Below are 21663 nucleotides of genomic sequence, written 5' to 3' on the forward strand. Positions count from 1 at the left end.
TGCATAAATGCGTCTGTAGTTGTTATTAGGTTGACTTTAGTTATGTTAACCGCTGAATAAATGCAACCTTACGGCACGTTTCTTCTGGCACGTTGGGAGAACTGAAAACCCAGCAAGTATTTTCAGTTTATTTATATGAAAGTTAAGCATAAATGGTTATGTAGGAATTATGGAATTGAAGGCGAGACGGAGAATGTGTTTAGAGTAGCCGTAAGCATCAGAAAGGTTGGGCATTTCTCAACTTTATGTAATTGTCAAGCGAAAAATGCTGGGCTGCAACCAATTGCTGTGGAAAACAATGAAAAACTACCCCCCCCCCCACCCATGGACACAATCTATTGTAATTTGAAAAACATTTAAAATATTTTGGAGCAGTAAACATGCCAGGCTAAATAATTCAAATGAATCATAGATTTCTGCTGTCTTCATTAGTTTCAAAAATGCAGGTTTCTTTACAATTTAAAATGACATCTTTGGATATAGCTTTTCTGCTGAAGTTACTGGTTGTCCTAAACAACAACAACAACAACAACAACAACAACAACAACAACAAAATCATAACTCCTATATGTACAGTGGGAACAGTATAGCAGACAATTTGAGCGTTTTAAAACCTTGACTTTTCCAAAATGCAGTTTATCTTCAAAACAGTTCTCGTCCCATGCCTAGTTGTAGCTTTGCCAGCAGCACTGAGCTTAGATTTGACACTGTAGTGGAAAAACATTGTTTCTGTACAGTGTTAGTACACAAAAAAGAAGTTCACACTGATCACAGCGAACACACTTTTATTTCTGAAAATGCGAGGCACACCTGACTTTTTGTTGTCTTTAGACAAGAGCAATGTGCTGCACCTTTTTGTTACTAGGCAACCAGTCTGTCAATGGTCTTGGTGTTGGATCGCGTGATGTCTCAAGCTTTTTCTTCACAAAGTTGATGGTTTTTTGAAATGCAGGTGCACAGAGCACAACGGCAAAAACTCAAGGCACATCATGAAATGCTCACGGCTATTAGAAAACCATAAAAAAACTGCTTCTCAATACAAATTGTTTGTGTAATTGGTGCCTAACTCTTCAAGCATTTGATGCTGTGAACAACAATCTGAATATTGTTAAAAGATACTGTAAACGTTTAAATAATAAATAATTATTCACACTGTTCTGTGTCCACAATATCAATAATGCTCATGTCCTTATTATGATATATTGAACTATTGAATATCAGTATATGTAGGGCTGGGCAATTAATCGAAATGTAATCAAAATCGACATTCACAACCTATAATCGATCTAAATTTCCAGGTAAATTTTTTTCAATTACTTTCCCTACCACGCGTAGAGCAACGTGACCCTGCTCTGTTAAGTCTACTTTATACTTCTGCGTTTAACACACAGGTACCTTTCAAAAAATTTAACTACACGTCACAAGTTTGCACTACATTGATGATGATTGGAAGCTGCGCCAGAGATATTCTCCATTACAATAAAATTATTATTTGCATAAAGTATTTGTTTACAGAAGTATCAAGAAGTGCACCGTTTAAAATATTATGTGCAGGATATACAAGCGTTATATTATTTAGAAGAGACACTGCTTCTTTTCTAATTCTAATATAAAAAAATTTACATTGAAAATAACAAATTTTGTTTTTTTATTTTCACTTTTTGATAAGAAAAACTTAACTGGTGGTTTTAGGCAATGTGGGTTTTAATTTCAATTGTTCAAGGTTGATGTTCAATAAATAATCATAGATAATCGATAGTGTGTGTTTACTTCAATGATTTAAAATCAAGTAATGCACCCTTCACTCAAAAATCTCTCACTTGTATTATGAGCATATTTACTATACAAAACTTGTTAAATAAATAAATAAAATAATTGTTCATTAATTGTAATCGAGTTTTCAATTAATTGTGATTTAGATTTTTGGCCAAATCGCCCAGCCATGAGCATATGTCTTCGCCCATCTTTGAGCATTAAATTTCATCACCCATTTTATATACCCTTAAGCAATAAAAAGACAAACTTCAACAAAGTTAAAACAAACTACAGATGAAAGGTGTTGTTTATCCCAGAGACAGATGATCTGCGTTTGCTCCGAGTCATCATCGACATGAACTCCACACACCCTGTACCTTCACACTTGTGTTGTTTTTCATATAGTCTAACGTTCTTCTTGTTTGCCAAATGGTTGACATTCTTTGGGCTTTTTTGGACGTTTGTGTGAGGAATGGGAACCACATGTGGCTTATTGGGCGGGTGCTTGGATTCAGTGCAGCTGAACTGCGTGTCAGAGCATTTGACGAAGGTTAAGCACAGATTTTATGAGACGAACTTACACATTCATGCCACACAATATATCGTACATGCATCTAATGCTACTGCACATTAGTGTCAGTTTTAGAAGCACTTCATCACCATCAAGTGGGATGCTGGACAATATTTAGACCTCTTACAAGCAAGCCTGCCCTCAATTGCTGTGTTTAATAAGGCTGACTTGTAAAATTTGCCTTGTAACTTTTGTCTTATAAACTGTAAAAGGCGGTGACATTTAATAGTAGATTTTAAATTATAGCTTTAAAAAGCTGAGACGAGGCTGGGGAAATAAAAACATCTTCAAAGGGAACTTCTGTGTAGTTTCAGCAATTCTTTTAAACAATGTGGAGCACTTGTATTTTATTTTATTTTTTTTTGTATGTGTGTGCTCATGTGTGGTGTTCTGGGTGCTTTCAGATCATGCTCTGTCTCCAGAACTGTCCACAGTGGAGCAGGTGGACCTTCTTCTCCTGAAGAACGACAGTGGTGTAGAGTCAGCTCTGCTCTATGCCAAGGCCTGGTCCAAATACACCAAAGACGTGCTGGCCTGGGTGGAGAAACGCCTAAGCCTGGGTCAGTCATTCTTAACGCTTCATCATGTATTTTGTTTCTAAACATTGATCTACAGAGTTTCATCTGGTTTTTCTATTGTTGACAGACATGGAATGTGCCAAAAGCTTTGCCAAGATGGCAGAATCTGCGAAGGCTGTAGCAAGTCAACAGGTAATGGTCTTGTTTAGTACATTGTTTTGTTAAAATGTACTCTTCTTATTTTTTTTATGTATGTACTGTTTGTTATAAACAATGTAACTGTGCAATACAATATTTAGTTAAAATAATTTTCCCTCATAATATTCGATTAAGTAGCATAACATTTAGGGCCATCAATGTTGGAAGGCTAGAATACTATGACTGTCACTGAACAATATTTTTAACCATTATTAAGTGATACGTTCAGATGCAAAAGCCGCTAGATCCCACTTCTGCCAAAAATGAGCTAATGACATTGTGAATGCTTTAGGCACGTAGTACACCATCAACAAATAGATTTGCTTTAAATCATCTAAATCGCAGTGTCAGCTTATTCAGAAATAACAGTTTGTTTGCAAAAGCCGCTAAACGTCACTTGCCTTCGACAGCAAAAGCTGCTATATCCTGAGAACCAATCAGAAGGCGCAAATTGAATTATATGTTTTCAATGTAGCAACGTGCTGAATTTTCCCTGGTTTACCACAGTGAAATGAACCGCCACTTACCTGACAGATGTATTTTTAGTTTTAGGTGGTTTGTGTAATGTGTTTTATGTTTGGAAAAATAATATCTAATTGCATCTTTAATGATTTTCAACTAAATACACTGTCTTGTCCCGATAGGTGGATTTAGAGGTTTTTGCAAAAAAAGCACTGGTGGATTTAGCTGGTTTTGAAAATCTAATTTGTTAAAAACCAAAGAATTGTCTAAAGTGACATTTATGAAAAAAAGTCATTTTATTTACTAGAAAATAACCTTATCATTACATATAAAATGAAACTTCAGAGCCTAATTATAGGAGCCTGATAGAAAATGCTTATTTTCAAGAAAAGCGGTCTGATGGATTTAAAGGGTTTTGCATCGGAACTCTTTGAGTGTAAATTTTTGATTGCTGTCAAGTAGAGTAATGCTGTTTGCAATTGTGACAATAATGGTTAATAACTAGATTGAGAAAAAACAAGTAGTATTTTTTAGACAAGTCTAAGTGCTCTTAAGGGTGAACATGACCATCAGCATGTGGTTCAAACGAATATGGAGGCAGTAGTTCAAACGAATATGGTAAAATATCAAAGTACCTTTAAGGCAAGTCATTTCACTTTGCGGCCATCTTTGAAACACCTCTTAGGCGGCAGTGTGTTCGGGCAAACTGTCTGAATGGGGAAACATCAAATTTTCCAAAACTCTTTGCCAAGCTTACGATTACATTACATATTTGCAATCACTATTAAAATTGAACAACCACCATCTCATAAGTTTAATTTCTCAAAGTTCGAATCAAACTAAATCGGCATTTTGTTTAGGTTGCCCGAGCTAATGTACATGCGCACGCGAAAGGAACGAGATCACGACATCAACCTCATTTATGGCCGTTCTACACATTATCATCATATGAATAAAGATTTTCAGATCACGCTGCTCTTCTGAAGTAATCCACAACTTTGTCTTGAGGGCGAATCCCCTCCAGAAATGAAAGCGACTCTTTGTTTACAAGTTTAAGTAGTTGCTGCTGTCATGTGATGTACTTTTAACAGTACAGATTTCAAGCTTTGTGTGGACGCAGTATATTTCTTATGTCTGTGAAGCAAGTATTTGCTGAGATTTGTTGACCACAAAAAACTGTTGTAAAAGCACATCTCTGGCTTGAGCTTCTCCCCTGGAGAATCGTCAGTCTATAGTGATCGATAATTGTCTCCTGTACTAGTAGGCGGGGCTTCATTCGCCATATTGACCGTGACACTTTTCCCCATTTAAAACTACAAGTGACATGTCTTGTGTATTCAATAGTCTTTGACAAAATTCAATGGGATGTATGTCACAATAGGGGGAAATTAATAATCTTATCTTTCAGTTTCATGCTGACTTTAAAATGTATATAGACTAAAATTCAAAAGCATGCATTATTAAACTGAACAAATGTAGATTTCTGTATTTTGTGAACATTCTCTTTATTAATGAATAATGAAAGCATTTGTGTTTATCACAGTTTTTCATAAAAATATTAAACAAGAAGATCGCTGCTGATGTGTCTTGCCATTGCAGGAATAAATGACCTTAAATTGCTGTACAATGTAGTAATTTCAGATTGTAGTCTTGTAGATTACAAATGACAAGATTACAAATTGTAGTCTTTTTTTTCCACAATTTATATTTTTATTTTATTTTGATCAAATGAACTCTTTCTAAATTATTTTAATAGTCATTTTAGTGTTGACGTGACAGTATTTTGTGATCTTCTGTCTTTATCTTAAGGATTTCATGCCTTTCCGGGATATCTATGTGTCTGCCTTTAAAAATGAAATCGAGTACAATCATGTGCTGCTCCAAACGGCTGCAGCTCTCCAGACCAACAAATTCACCCAGGTAAGATCTATCGATTCCGCCGAATGCTGTTAGCCAACTATTCAACAGATCAATTCCTAGAATTCCACACATTTTCCCCTAATTCCAACAGCCACTGCTGGCCCGCAAGAATGACCTGGACAAGCAGAGGAAAGAGATTAAAGAACAATGGCAAAGAGAGCTGAAGAAAATGGTACTGATGCCTATTTGAATTGGAATTTCATCACTAACTCAACATTTCTTCAGAATGATAGCACTTTATAAATTACGTGTGCTTTCAGAGCGAGTCAGAAAGTGCTTTAAAGAAGGCTCGGCTGTTGAAGATGCAGAAGAGGGAGGAATACGAGAAGGCCCGGAGCTCGACCAGCCGTACCGAGGAGGAGCAGTCGGCAGCAGGAGGCAGGACACTGGAGAAGAAACGCAGGGTGGAGGAAGAGGCCCTACAGAAGGTACTGCAGAAATTACACTATAAAGACTTTTAATTCAACACACACACATAGACACACCCTTAAGTTTATTGTCCTTGTTTACTAGGCATCAAAGCAGCAATGAGAAACACAGAGCTTGTGGGACTTTCCTTAACAACCGATGTTATGTGTGAAAATGCGAGTGCTAGAAATCCATGTAAATGCTTGAAGGTTGTCTTAGTGTTCTGGGTCACACTTTACCGTGAGGTTTCATTAGTCATAGTTGAACATTTACTAATACATTATTAAAATTGATGGTGTTAATAGTAGTTAATGCTCTGTTAGTTAACTTTAATGGTAACACTTTAAAATAATTGTCCATTATGTATTTACTAACATGAACGAACACTTAGTAATACATTTATTATGCTATTTATTCATAATTTTAAAAGTTACTTACTTGTTAACTCACTGTGCATGAATTAATGTTAACAATCACAACTTTGAATTTTAATAATGCATTAATATATGTTCAACTATGAGTAATAAAGGCTTTACAAGACTAGTCATACTTAGTGACTGTTAGTAAATAGATTAACTAATGAACCACTGTTCTAAAGTGTTACCACTTTAATTCTATTAACTAACATGAACAAAGATGAATAAATCCTGTAATGAATGTCGTAGGCCATTTCAATGCAGTCATGAACATTTTCTGCTAGTATAAAATTATTTCATAACTGTAACAAGGCAATTCAATCATAACTTAATGTTAAAACATCTATCATAATATTATTTATCAATATTTGGCTCTTTTTGGATTCTCGGAAACTTTAGAAATTACATATGTGAAAATGGAAATATGTTGGGAACATTGTTTTTGTTTACATCCCTCAAAATGGTCTATTGTTAGTAAATACATTCTTTAACATTAAATAATACAGCCTTATTGTAAAGAGTTAGCAGTCATTTTAAGGTTTGAAAAGTTTTAGGTTTTGGATAAAGTGCTAAATGCTTGAAAATCAATTGTGTTGCTTTCATAAAAATTTATCTTACTCTAAATAGTTATAGGGTGACGCGGTGGTGCAGTAGGTAGTGCTGTCGCCTCACAGCAAAAAGTTCGCTGGTTCGAGCCTCGGCTGAGTCAGTTGGCGTTTCTGTGTGGAATTTGCATTTTCTTCCCACGTTCGTGTGGGTTTCCTCCGGGTGCTCCGGTTTCCCCCACAGTCCAAAGACATGCGGTACAGGTGAATTGGGTAGGCTAAATTGTCCGTAGTGTATGTGTGTAAAATGAGTGTGTTTGGATGTTTCCCAGAGAAGGGTTGCAGCTGGAAGGGCATCCGCTGCGTAAAACATAGGCTGGATAAGTTGGCGGTTCATTCCACTGTAGTGACCCCGGATTAATAAAGGGACTAAGCCGAAAAGAAAACGAATGAATGAATAAATAGTTAGAGTAATAAGAAAACAATTATATGATAATAATAAAAATGAAATTAATAAAATAAGAATTTAAAATAAACCTTTTTGAATGAAGTATAAACTCTGGAGCCTGCTTTGATTAGGCATTGTAATAAATTGCGTTTAACACAAAATGAGTGAACAATGCATGACATTAAAGTAAATATCAATTTAAGGTGAAAGATGACACATTTAAGGTTTGATTAAATGACGTTTAAGAGAGTAAATGACAGTAATTTAATGTTGGGCTTGGAGCAAACATGTCATCAAATTTTTTTTCTTAGAAAAATATACTATACTATACTATACTATACTATACTATACTATACTATACTATACTATACTATACTATACTATACTATACTATACTATACTATACTATACTATACTATACTAAAGTAGTTAAAATGTAAAGTGGATGATTAACTTTCATCAAAGTTGTCCATAAACTATTGAACAACACAGCCACAGCCATATCACACTGCAGCGCTTTGGGTGTATGGCCATACACAATAAATGCGCTTTATAAATACACACATTACATTACACATTACAACACACATTCTTCTCCTAGGGCAATTTTGAAAAAAATATTTGATTTACTTCGAATGTTGACTGCTGTTCATAAAATGATTAGAAACAGCATCTGATATAATGTGTTTAAGTATGCATATAAAATTTGTAATTTGCCCAACTTGTATAGTGCTGGAAAAGTTTGAAAATGAAACTTAAAAGGGCTTGAAAAGTGCTCAAATTTGACTTTGGGAAAGGTGTATTAATGCTGATGTACAGACAACTATACATTATTCTTGCTGTATCATCCTGTAAACCTCTTGCAACTAAAAGATATTACATTACATGCCATTTAGAAAACCAATTGAGCAGAATTCTTTTTTTTTAAATGTATTTTGAATGGCTTGATGGCACAGAAATTACATAAAACAGGCAAGTAAAATGACAACGCTTGTGTTTTGTTTGGCTGATTTTTCTGCTTTTGTGGTAACTCCAGGCAGAGGAAGCGCAGGAGCAGTATAAAGCTTGTGTGGTTGAACTGGAGGCCAAGAAGGTCAGCCTGTCAAACGCTAAGAGTGAAATCCTCGCACAGATTCGGAAGCTGGTCTTCCAATGTGACCTGACCCTCAAAGCGGTCTGTATCCCTGTCACAACACTATTACACGCTACTGTTGAAAAAAATGCTCAGTGTTTTTATTTTTTTATTCCTTCTTCATTTTATTCTTATGTACAGGGTTCCTGCGGGGTCTTAAAATGTCTTAAATTCACTGAAATATTGTGTTGTAGGTCTTAAATCATTTTGAACAGGTCTTAATTTTCCTCTGTCCAAGTAAAGCTACCCAATCGGGCTAACATCCATCAACAATCCATCTCAATAAAACTTTTTTTATATTACATTTTTTTATTCTAGAGATCTAATTTACAAGCTGTTTGACTTTTTTTACAGCTATTTCTCTTAATTAAATTCCCTAATCAGGAAAAGAAAACCAAATTACACAATTCCTCATGATAATAACAGGGGAACATATCACTTTACATGATACATTATACTCAATCAATTTGGACCAAGAGTCAACAAATGTATATTTTGGATTATTTATGTCATTGTCTAAATAATAACTAACTTATGATAGTAATTGTGAAACAAACATCACTACTTTTTATACACGTATAAGCTTATTTATTTAGACATACTTGACATGCCGATTTGCACATAACAGTTGCACATATAACGTTGTATATAGTAATATACCTGTACATACACTTGTCAATTTGTATATTTGCATTCACTAATTACTTATTATATTTAAATTTATTATCTGTTTTTTATCCTGTCTCTGTCATTATGTTGCACAGTAGAAGCTCTGTCTTGAAAAAAATTCCTCGTATGTGTGAACACACCTGGCAATAAAGCTCTTTCTGATTTTGATTCTGATTCAAAGATGAATATTGCTTAAGGAGGCTAATAATATTGACCTTAAAATAGTTCTTAAAAATTAAAAGCTGCTTTTATTCTAGCCAAAATAAAACAAATAATACTTTCTCCAGAAGAAAAAATATTATAGGAAATACTGTGAAAAATTCCTTGCTCTGTTAAACATCATAGATTTGACAAAGAAAAACTAATTTCACAGGAGGGCTGATCATTTTGATTTCAACTGTACTGTTAATTGCATTGTTTTTTGTAATATTTTATAACTCCTGTAAATGCTAAATTCTTTGCTATTGTTTTATCTAACTGAATATTTTGAACAATAGTATATATATATATATATTCAATGTATTTGTAATTCCCCCCATTATTGCATAGTGACTTTTCCTCACACTCTCTTGTAGGTGACAGTGAACTGGTTCCAGATGCAGCAGGCTCAGACTTTGCCCCTGTCCGTCAACTACCAAGCTTTAAGCGAACAAGCCAAGAAGTACGAACCAGGTCAGCGCTACTCAGAATTTGTGCGCAGTCTCCCTAAAGAGCGCGTGTGGCTGGAGTCTCTGTCTCAGGACATCACCGCTTCCTCAAAAACGGGGTAAGTCCACACTCAAGTTTCCGTGTAGACCAGAGAAAGGCAAGCATTGTTTGCATCTTCCTCAGGAAGAACGACCAACGAAACAACGGTCGGTAATGGCATGTTGTTTACCCAAGAGTTCTGCTCTCTGTAATCGCTGCCCAGTGTAAACTTTGCATCTCTGCTTGACCTCTGAATCACACCCACGTCAAACAGACTGGCCAGTGCTATCACATCCCTTTACAGTCTATTCAATCTTAAGCTTGCCTGTTGAGTAACCCATTTCACAATCAGCAAAGATTTCGTGCTGCATGTTTTGCCAGTATTTTTATAATGTGCAGGATTTGAGGTCTGCTGAAAATCCTTGAAAATGCTTAACTTTTAATGACTTTTTGGATAAGGTGCTTGAAACTGCTTGGAAATGTATTAGTGTTGTTTTTGAATGAATTTGATACAAAAACGGTTTATAATTACTATCTTTTTGTTTTGCTTTTGCATAAAATGAAAACTCTAGTCTGTAGCATGATCTGACTGTGTTTTATTTATCTGCAATCTTTGCTTAAGTAGTGGGAGAATACAAAATGCATGGAGATTACAATGAATAACTCATGAAATTAAAATGAGTATACATTTAAGATGAAAGATGACAAATTTAAAAAGTGAGTGACTTTTAGGAGAGTAAAGGGCAGTAATTCAATGTTTGGCTTGGGGTAAGCTAGGTCTGTGCGATTTGGGGAAAATATGTAATTGCGAATTTCTTATTTATTTATTTTTTTCCCAGGGTTCAATTTCACTAAAGAAAAGTCAATAGCTGTTTCTTAGCCACACATTTTAAATAATGTGTCAAAAAAATGTGTTTAAATTTAGAATTACAATGTTAATACATGTATAATGAGCAAAATTCTAAGTGTTCGGCAAACAAAAATAGCAGTATGGGAAATGTGCAGGTATGTTATAGCAAAACAAAAGGTCAACATCACTTAATTTTTTTCGTTGTGATGTACCCAAGTAAATGTCTGCTTCCAAGACATTCTTTTAAACTCATCATTTGATGTTGCCATCACTTCGCTGTACTGGTTTTTACCAGGTTACAAAAAAAAAAAAACCACGACATGCTCACAACATCCAATCAGATAGGAGAAATCGAAAAGCAATATGGTGTTTACGACATCACAGAGAAGGTAGAGTTTCTCGATTCTAAGACTGTATTCATACGCAATTGACAACTAGTCGCAGGCAAATTAAACTTCAGTGACAAGGCAGCACTGATCAGGCCAGTAAAAATCCTGTCTACTGTCCCGAGCGCCTCGCACACTGGCCCCAGGCTATCAGCCAGTCCTTATTGTTGAGCCCTGTATGTTATTATTTTTTTAAAATAGATATTGCGATTTTAATTTGATTTGCAATTTAATTTTGTAGTCAAGAGCCACTCAATATTCTGTATCATAGCTTCTAACTGCTAAAGAGTGCATTGAGTGTTAGCCAAAAAAAAGGAACTGAAAAGATACTGACTAACTCCAACTTTTATTCAAAATTGTTTAGAAATTCTCAGAAATTAAACAATAATCTTTCTCTAGAGCAAACAGTAGTGAGTTATGGCATTAGTTATCTCCTGGTGCCTTCGTGATGTGTTTTCATACGGTGTAACAGCTGCAAACAACCCTGAAATTGTACTTTGCTGTTGCTAGCTGATTGATTGAGGGTCACTGGCAATACTTTTAGTTGATTTTTTTAGCAAGACACTCCTCATATAGCCACCTGTGGTGCTTTTTTAGGTGCTGGTTGCTGTATTTCCTCATTCTGTGGCAATAATTCTGTGACAGCTCTTACAAATTACCCATTTTTGTTTGGTGTGTGAATTTGAAACCAAAATATTCCCATATTACCGACGTGCTGTTTTTCTTTGATATGAATTCGTCTATTAATGCTTCTGAAGTGGCAGACGCCATCATCCCACTCGTCCGCACTTTCCTGTTTATTTGTTTGTTTGTTTATTGTGGGCTTTCTGCATAGTTCGGTTGTGCAATTCTGATTAGGCAAAACGAAAGTGTGTTCACTCAATTGGCTAGTAAGACTGTCACACAGAGACGGCAGTCACGCATTTGCTCTGGGTGGGGGAAATTATATAATATCTCATAATATTTCATATCCTAACCTCTTGCGATTAGCTAATCGCAACATTTCAAATCACGATTGCAATTTGATTTCTATTAATCGCACAGCCCTAGGGCAAGCATACTATGCGGTTTTTTTTTTATGTGAATTTTATACTACACTGTAGAATACTATATAAAAAAATAACATCTAATAATAATACATTTTATTTATAATGCGCTCTTTTAAAACTAAAAGCACCACAACAACAGAGAAAAAAAACATGCACTAAAATAGAAGGATTCAACATAGAGAATTCAAAAATTCTAAACACATTAGAATGATCAAGAATCTGAAAATCCAATCTTAAAGAGATGAGTTGTAACATCTTTTTAAACCTAGCTAGTGTGGAAGCATTCATTACACAATAAGGGAAAGCGTTCCATAACTTGTGTGCAGCAACAGAGAAGGCTATGTGGTGAAGTATGTGCCTGTATGTATAATGTGATGAAGTGTGTAAATATGTAGTTTTAGACACTTTTTAAAATGCAAAATTCTTGAAAAAGTGCTTAATTTTCACTTTGGTAAGGGTGTAAAAATGTGTGATTTAACACCTGTCTTTCCTTTCCAGAATGTCCCTTCATAAAAGATCTCAGAACAGCACTCGCTCGTCCCATGGGAACCTGTCGCAGGGCTCTGCTACGTCTGTGGATAATCACAGTGCAGATGAGGTGGAGGTTAACATGCAGCCCTGCAAGGCCAAGATTGCAGAGAGACGCTCCAATAGCAGTATAGACATGCAAGGTAAGGGATACTGTAGCTTAGGGTATTAACTCCTCTTTAAAAGAAACAAACCCAGATCTCCTGAAGTTCTGAGTTCTATTAGTGTTCACGGTTTGTTTGGAGGGTCAAATTTTGATCAGACCTCTTAAAAATGATCACTTAAATAACTTTATGATTCTGTTGTACAAATGTTGAACTAACATATCTCACATAGGCAAGGTAGTTTGAAAATAAAACAACAAAAAATATGGTGAGAAAACAGTAGTTAGGGCTAGGGTTGTCAAATGTATTGATTTTGGTACCAATTGGTACTGAAAATTTGCCGCAAACGTCATCAGTTTACCACTCTTCATCACTGTTTACCAAGTGCAAACACAGATACTAGGTCACTGGAGCGTTTCGAAAGCCACGTCAATCAGTTGATCCATCAGCAGATTGCTCATATGTCAGCTCATAGACAGATCAGCTGATTGACGTGGCTTTGAAAGGTGTCCACTGTCCATGCATCTGTGTTTTCACTTGGTCGACAGTGGTGAAGAGTGGTAAACCAATGAGCCATACCCTTGTGTATTGTTTAAACTGACTACCCTTTCATTATGTTTGTGCCTGTTTCTGCCCCATTGACTTCCGTTTTAGCAACATTTTTTGATTGCAAAGCCATGACACCATATAATCATGCATTCTTGATTCTTTGTGGTTTTCCTTATTGGGAGGAGGTAATATTTGTAAATAAAATAAATAAATAAATAAATTAAAAAACCTAGGCGACGCAGTGGCGCAGTAGGTAGTGCTGTCACCTCACAGCAAAAAGGTCGCTGGTTCGAGCCTCGGCTGGGTCAGTAGGCATTTCTGTGTGGAATTTGCATGTTCTCCCTGCGTTCGCATGGGTTTCCTCTGGAAATGTTTCCCAGAGATGGGTTGCGGCTGGAAGGGCATCCACTGCGTAAAACGTGCTAAATAAATTTTCAGTTTATTCCGCTGTTGCGACGCTGGATTAATAAAGGGACTAAGCCGAAAAGAAAATGAATGAATGATAAATAAAACTAAAATGTCGTCATAATGGAAGTCAATTAGTCAAAAACAGCCACAAACAACAAAAGGGTAGTAAATTTGCTCGTCTGTATTGTTGATTTTTTTTTTTTTTTTTTTTTTAAATATGTCAAAATAAGATTTGTCACCAAAAATCATTTCATTTGCTGACACACAGGGACTGTTGTGGCCAAATTAAACTTTGAAATCACCTTAGAGTGGATGCAAACATCCTGAACTGCACACAAGGGTTAATCAAAAAAGAGTAAATTTTTACACTCTTCAGGGGAAATCAATCTACCCAACCTGTGTTTGTTAGACTGTAAAACTCCAAGACATTTATTTTCTTCCCACTTAATCAAGATCCTTAAATGTTTGGCAGTATTAGGCGCTTTTGTTTGCCAAGCTTCAACATCCTTTACAGCTTATTAGTTTTATGGCTTGACGTGTCCACTTGGGTTTTCACCCAGTTTTGGTCATTTACAGCTGCCAATAGTCAGCAATAAGACCCAAATCCAGATTAGCCCTCAGCTTCCAAAAAGCCCCTGATGTTGTGACATCATAAGCCTGAGCGCACATTTACTGCAGCTAGACTAGCATAACAGAGCACTGAACTAGGGCTGCACAATATTTTCGTTTCAGAATGGATATTGGAGTCTGCGCATCAGCAATAGTCACATTGCAGGATCTGCAGTGTCCAGTCAGGATTAGTAGACTAAAGCCCACTGCATGCGATATTTGGACACGACTGTCAGAATACACCCCCTTATGGCGGTCGCTTACAATTTGTGCAAAAAGTGCAAAAGCCATTATTCTCTGTGCGTTCACCATGGTTGAATGAATAAATGAATATTAGAAATTCATAGACTGCTTAATTTTGGAGGGAATGTGGAGACAACATTAAAAAATAATATTTTTTTATTACTCATTTATGAATATGAATGGTTTTCTAATATAAACGATAGTAATAACGAAAAAAACGACTATTTCTCATCTTGCGCACACGGATCGACTTGGACAGCAACATCACATCCGGTCGACCGGTCACATACAGTTTAGTCGCAGGAGGTTAAATATTTTAATGGATCCGCTGCTCAAATCAGATCTGAATTTTCTGCATACGGAGATGATCGGAACACCACGCAGCTACTCTCCATTGGAAATGAATGACTTCCGGTCTGTCGCTTGTCATGTGCAGTGGAAAGGCAGCTTATCAAGCACAACAGATTTGAGATTTGTGCATAGTAAAACCATAATAAAGTGAATTTTTAATACTTGCATGTGTTTTAAAGGCCTGTTTGAGCTTTTCAAGCAAGTTTAAAGCACCCGGGCACAAAACATTTGACTGTTTTAAGCTTTAATCAAGATTAATTTGAATTAATTATTTAAATGATGAAGATTGTAGTGTCATTTTTCATTTGATTATTCACTTTCAATTACTATTTGACTTCCCTGAAAACCATAAAGCACTGTTTATGTTATTTGTATTGTATGCTGTTAGGGATGTTTTCATCCATTCTGGGATGATTTTGACTATTAATTTGGCCACAACCTTCTCTGTGTTTGAGCAAATGGAATGATTTTCAGTGACCAATCTTATTTTGACACATATTTTGGGAAAATGCTTTGAAAAGTTTCAATAATTCAATGATACACTCTGGGCAAATTTATTACCCTTTTCGTTATGCTCGTGGCTTTTTTTGCCCCATTGACTTCCATTATAATGACATTTTTTGATTGCAAAGCCATGACACCATATAATCATGCATTCTTGATTGTTGGTGGTTTTCTCTGTTGGAAAGTCAAATTTGTCAAATTTGTCATTTTTATTGTACACAATAGTTAAGTCATCTGGTGGAATTGTGTTCATAACACAATATACATCACAAACACTGAGCTAAATATTGCAATGTTTTTTCCAATTTCTTGCAGCCTTACACTGAACTGAATTAAACCTTCACATTCTTCCAAATGAATTTTTCTGCCCTAGGTTTAGGATAGAGATTTCTGAGGTGTAAGTTGATTGTGAGGTGAATGTTGTCTGTTGTAGTGCCGAGGACGCAGGGCTCTCAGCGGGCCTGGAGCTCAGGCAGTGCCAGTGGAGGAGGGATGTGCAGTGACTCCGAGAGCGCTGGAGGAAGCAGCGAGTCTCGCTCCATGGACTCCCCCACTGCCAGTCCAGGTGCTTTTCCTGATACATGCTTTTCTACAATGTAGCACACATCTCAATGTATTCTATGCCCTATTTCCTCTGAGCACTACTGTTCATTATTGACTTTATTCCTTACATACGAGTGGGTGCAGCCATTAGAATCTATTTGGCTCGAGTCTCATTCACTTCCATTTATTTTTACATATTAAAATGAGCTTGTTGTGCAAACTGATATTTTCTTACTGTATATTGTTCTGCTTTATAGCATAGTCATGAACACACTTGTGTGTAGAGCAAAGTACTTGACCATTTTCTGCCGTTTATTATTCCTAGTAATTTCTCCCATACGCAACTGAATCTGAAGTTCTAAAACGAGTGCACTTTCGAATTGCAGCATAAGCTTAACAGCACAGTACAGTACTGTATGATTCAGTACCTTTTACCTTAATTTGGCTTACTTTGCCACTGCCCATGGCTAAAAGTTGCATCATTCTCACTCAAACAAGAAAGCCATGCATGCACATATCACAATCTTTGCATGCTCAATTTCATTATAACAAATGTACACAAGTGCCAAGTGCATACAAATAGATAGAGGAAGAGCCGTCTCTCTCGCTTTTCACACAAAATAGTGGACATACAGCAGATCCTCTTCTTGCTTCTTGGCATGCGGCTGTTTTTTCACATTGTCATTGTATTTCATATGAGGTCATTGTATGATTATGGTGTTGTGTTTCAGTTGTGTATTTCAAGTCCTGTGGTGTTGTTTCCTTGTCTTGTTGCATGCGCTAGTGAGTGACGATTCATTGTAAATCAATAGCGTTCAGCAGTGAGCCTAGTTCGGTACTCTTACAAATGGGTGACAAAAAAGTGCAACGTTGGAGTTTGTTGTTTTGGTACCATTGACAATGGAAACGGAAATAAATGTGTACCGTATACTACTGTACCGAACCGTACCATACCGATCAGTGGAGACGGGCCATTGTACAGTCAAGCCAGTGGTATGAATAATTTTGGGTTTGACTTTACATCAAAATTACACCTAAAATGGTTTGTTATTATTAGTGGTATTATCTGTATAATAATTTAATTGTGTATCCTTTTTCCTTTCTTTCTTATTCATTCATTCATTCATTTATTTCACCATCCCAAAAAGCACCCTTCAATTCCTTCAGTGCTTCAGTTGAGTGAATGCACTTCAATTTTACCTATTTACTAATTTGTTTATTTGTTAATTGTTTGATTTATTTTTATTTTTAATTTTTTTGATTAATTGATTGCTTGCTTGATTCATTATAACTTTTGGTTTATGGTTTAACAGATTTTTAAATTAAAAATGCCTTACAAATACATTTTTCATTCAAGTTAGCCAGCACCAACTAATGGGCATTTACACCTATCTAACTTAAAATTGTAACAGTTCTTGACCCCAGTGAGCAACATACAAAAGTTATGTATCATTGGAAAGAAGACACTTTGCACTTTACTATGGTCCACATTGAATAGTTTCATGCTAAAAAATGTAAAAAGTTATGGATAGTAGAAAAGTTATGGAAGTAGATTATGAAGTAATGAGAAAGAAAAGTTGTACTGTGGTCAATATTTGCTTTTCAAGTACAAACACATGAAGTAAGTCTGGTAATAACCTAGAACAAATATTTTGAAAACCATCAGTTCAATTAAATTTCAACTATCATTTTTTTTTTTTTTTTTTTTTTTACTATTTTACTATATCAGTGTCCTTTTCTCCCTCACCATCAGAGGCAACAGTAACAGTTGCTGAATAATTTGCACTACATTCTCAGTTTATAAATATTTGGAAAGAAGACACTTTTGCTTTACTATCCATCATCTAGAGCAGAGATGCCCAAACTAGGGCCTGCGGACCAAAGTTGGCCCATGGTAACCTTTGATTTGACCCGCCACCCCATCTAAGAGAGAGATTGAATGATGGGGATGGTTTAGGTATTGTCATTTCAATATTAATGTAACCTTTTAATTGTTTGTTTTATTGTTAGGCTTCAAAAAAAGCTAACTGAAATTAAATATTTCAATTTAAATGCTGTAATTTAGTTTAAAATGTACACACTGTCACCCGACAAACAGAGAACAATGCAGAGCCTGGGGTAGCAAATCAAGGCAAAGGCAGATTCTGCTTGACTACTGTGGACAGTGGACACCACCCACGTCCTCGGTTATATCTGCGACACCCCCCGGTCCTCACGTTGCTAACGGGTCACTTTCTTTTTCACTTTCGGGTTGAGGGCGGCGTGATCGTCCATAACCTAGAGCGGCAGTTCAGCTTGCTGAACCGGCTCTGCGCAACTCACACGCACACACACGCACACACGCACACACACACACACACACACACACACACACACACAACACACACACTCACCGTTCGCCTAGACTAGAGCGCCAGTTCGGCTTACTGGGTGCAATTTAGACAGCTCCCTTGAATCTGAGCTGAACTATTTTGAAACCTGACCGTTGCATGTGTGTAGGAATAGCTGGCGATCCGTAAACAAAGCGGCACGCGTCGCGTTTTCAACGTGGCTTTACACGCGATATGAGAAAATAAAGAGTTAACCTGATACAGTACACGCGGTTACAAGTAACAAAACACAACTAAATACATAATTTGCAAGCTAGAGTAAACGAGGCAACAGTTTAATCGCACGTACTTACACTTGTGAAATGGGGGAAGAAACTGATCCATGATGCACTGATCCATGCTCTGACAGTCTTTACTGATCCTTCCTTTTACAAACCGATGAAGTCTTCTTTTTAAGCATGTAATTTCCAGAAGCACTCGATCTGCTCAAGGCTGGGCTATATTGCTGAGGTTTCATCTTTAATTAGACTGTCAATAATATCCATCTGCATAGCGTGACTTCATTCGACCGGTGTCTGTGTGTGTCTCTGTGTGTGTGTGTGTGTGGGGCTTTTTTTCTGTGTTAGTGGGGGGGGGCCGCAGGTTTCAAATGTCCCGGGTTTGCACGCACAACTACTTGTGTTTCGTAGCCGCGTCATCACGAAACACCTAATGACTCGTTATCAAGACGACTCGTTTGAAGCACTATGAGTCGACTCTTTTATAGATGAATCAATAGTTTTAAACACTGTACACTTTCAGATTTAAGCCTTAGCTGGATATTTCACTTCACTTAGAGCTATGTTACACACTACATGGAAGGGCATTTTCAAAAACCCATAATATGGGCTCTTTAAGCCTTTTACTCCACTGTGTTATAAATGTGAATATCTGTATTTTTATTGCAATAAGTTATAATTAAAACGTTATACTGTATTAGTTAACACGATTAAAAGCAATGTTTTCTAAATAATTGAGGAAATTAACCATGGCAACTTTAATGTAAAATAGTTATATATTAGGTATATTTATCTTCGGCCCATGGCTCTCAATAATGTTTGGTTTTTGGCCCTTCATGCAAAGAAGTTTGGGCACCCCTGATCTAGAATTTATAATGCTCAAAATGAAAAAAAAAAAAAGTTAAAGATGCTTGAGTAATGTAAAAAAATAAATAAATAAATTGCACCGCACAGAGCATTTTATTATTTCAAGAGTTCCCACTTAGATATGCTTGGCATTTAAAGCAGGTTTGGCATGCTGTCCGGGGAGAGAACCCTGAGCTCGGAGATATTTGAGCCCAGGGCTCCCACCCGGTCAATAAGCCTATCAGGAGATCCGAGATCAAGTAGGTCTCGAGAGCTCCCCCTTTAGAAAAGGGAGGAAAAGGAGGAGATGGGGTGGAAGGGGGGATTCTTCCAAACGAAGATAGAGCAGTAGGAAGGAAATGATCCATTTATAGTAAACTAGGACCACTCTGATTGGATTATTACTGATTACAGATGAGCAACCATATCAATGATGCTCAATTATATCACGTGCTCCTCTCGAACTTAGTTAATGAAACTTCACTTCTTAAACAAATATATGAAATTAGTCCTGGAGCAATACAGAAAAGTAATAGGTCAAAAGACACACATCTCCTGAATATATGTTTAAGTTTGATGGCAATATTAAGATTCACAACTGATAATTTGACATCTGATGTTATGGGCCATAATGTGATTCATACATCATGTAATTTAGCCAGATTAACATAGCCACATTTTCAAGTAACTATTTCCAATACAACATCGTTCAATCACAGAAAAACTAGCAAACAAATTGAACAAATGTAATGTAAACACTGGCCTAATCAGTAAAGTAACAATTCAGTTATTGTCACTTACTAAAATGCTTTCACTTTAGCTAATGGAATCCGTCATTTTAATTGTTGAGCTCTATAGATGTGTTCAAATTTAAAAGAAGTTCCTCTAAAAATATTGCTGGTTTAAGCATGTTTGTAAGTTTTGCTTGTAATGCGGCTGACCTAGTTCTCAGTGGACAGGATGGAGAAGTGCTCTGCAGGACGGAAATATCTAACGTGTGTGTGCGTGTGTGTTCATTTTACAGGAGATTTCAAACGCAGGCTTCCCAGAACTCCCTCCACTGGTACCATGTCTTCTGCAGATGACCTGGATGAAAGGGAGCCACCTTCCCCATCCGATACCGGTTTGTAGTCCAAAGTGAATAGCGTGATTGTGAGCGTCTGTGTTCATAGATGTGTGATCACACACCACAGGTTTGTGTTTGTTACACAAGTGCTGAATTGCTCGCGCCCATGTTTTTGCTGTTAGTGCAGCTGCGCAGATGGGCTTGATGTTGACGTTGGCAAAATGCCACAGTTAACAGTTCCTGTCCCTCCAACAAAAGTGTTGCTTTTCAGTTATAATTGCTGAATGTAAACACATCTTAAAGTAGGGGAATACAGTTGAGGAAGCAGAGAGAGATTACAGTTCCTCCAAAAATACTTAGTTATTAATTCAATGAAAGTACAAACCACAATCATTCAATGTCTTTATATTTCTCAATAAAAATGTAAAGAATACAAATATTCACCCAAACTTGTGTTTTATTTTTTTGCTAAACTTTTTTTAGCAAATTAAATTAATTAAATTAAAATTGATTAAAAAAAATCAATTAATTTAAAAAAATTGATGGTCCTCAGTTGCTTCCGTATTAGGTGAAAAATATCCAATATACGTATTTATTTCAAACTAAACAACATCAGACCATTATACATAACTTTTACACTTACACTGTAAAACCCAACCGTCAACTTTATCAAATGAAATGAGTGTAGTTAACTCAAAATTGACTTAAAGTTAATTCTACTCAATTGAAAAGAGTTTTGAACTCGGTGTTGAAGGTAATGAGCTAATTAAATACTTAATTACTTCAACTTGAATGGAGTAAGTTCACAGTATTCATATAGATTCGTTTTTTAACTCAAATAGTTTGTTGCAATTGGTTTTCTAAAATGGTTTGAGTTGCCTTAACTTATTGGGTTTTACAGTACTCAAATTACTTCGTTTACTCAAATGGATTAAGTTCACAGTGCTTATTAGGATTAGTTTTTGAACTTGTATGGTTTGTTGCAATCGGTTTCCTCAAATGATTTGAGTTACCTTAACTTTTTGGGTTTTACAGTGTAATAATTCTATTTGTATTCAATGTCAGAAAAAAAAAGAATGAACTTACAAATGTTTATATTACTTCAATAAATTATATTACTTTTTATATTAATAGACAATGCACAGATATTGATGTTTCCCATTGTTTTTACACTACATTATTTGAATCTAACAAGCTTAGTTTACAATGTTTACATTGCTCTACTTACATTAAATCTAAATCCCAAATATCAGAAATGACAACTGATTGTTAAGATTTAATTAATGTCTA

At 36.0% G+C, this 21663-nt stretch overlaps 1 protein-coding gene across 3 annotated transcripts in view; it reads left to right on the top strand.

Moving 5' to 3' along the window:
* arhgap29b (Rho GTPase activating protein 29b) overlaps nucleotides 1-21663 on the top strand; it is a 76457-nt gene that overhangs the window by 44247 nt on the left and 10547 nt on the right. For all 3 annotated transcript variants that reach the window (XM_056474165.1, XM_056474172.1, XM_056474180.1), the window contains 10 exons: nucleotides 2731-2886; nucleotides 2972-3036; nucleotides 5314-5424; nucleotides 5516-5596; nucleotides 5685-5852; nucleotides 8278-8415; nucleotides 9618-9808; nucleotides 12513-12685; nucleotides 15744-15875; nucleotides 20332-20430. In XM_056474165.1, coding sequence (XP_056330140.1) covers nucleotides 2731-2886; nucleotides 2972-3036; nucleotides 5314-5424; nucleotides 5516-5596; nucleotides 5685-5852; nucleotides 8278-8415; nucleotides 9618-9808; nucleotides 12513-12685; nucleotides 15744-15875; nucleotides 20332-20430 — 1314 coding nt within the window. The remainder of the gene's footprint in view (nucleotides 1-2730; nucleotides 2887-2971; nucleotides 3037-5313; nucleotides 5425-5515; nucleotides 5597-5684; nucleotides 5853-8277; nucleotides 8416-9617; nucleotides 9809-12512; nucleotides 12686-15743; nucleotides 15876-20331; nucleotides 20431-21663) is intronic.

The sequence above is a fragment of the Danio aesculapii genome, chromosome 2 (assembly GCF_903798145.1).
Source record: "Danio aesculapii chromosome 2, fDanAes4.1, whole genome shotgun sequence".
NCBI classification, from domain to species: Eukaryota; Metazoa; Chordata; class Actinopteri; order Cypriniformes; family Danionidae; genus Danio; species Danio aesculapii.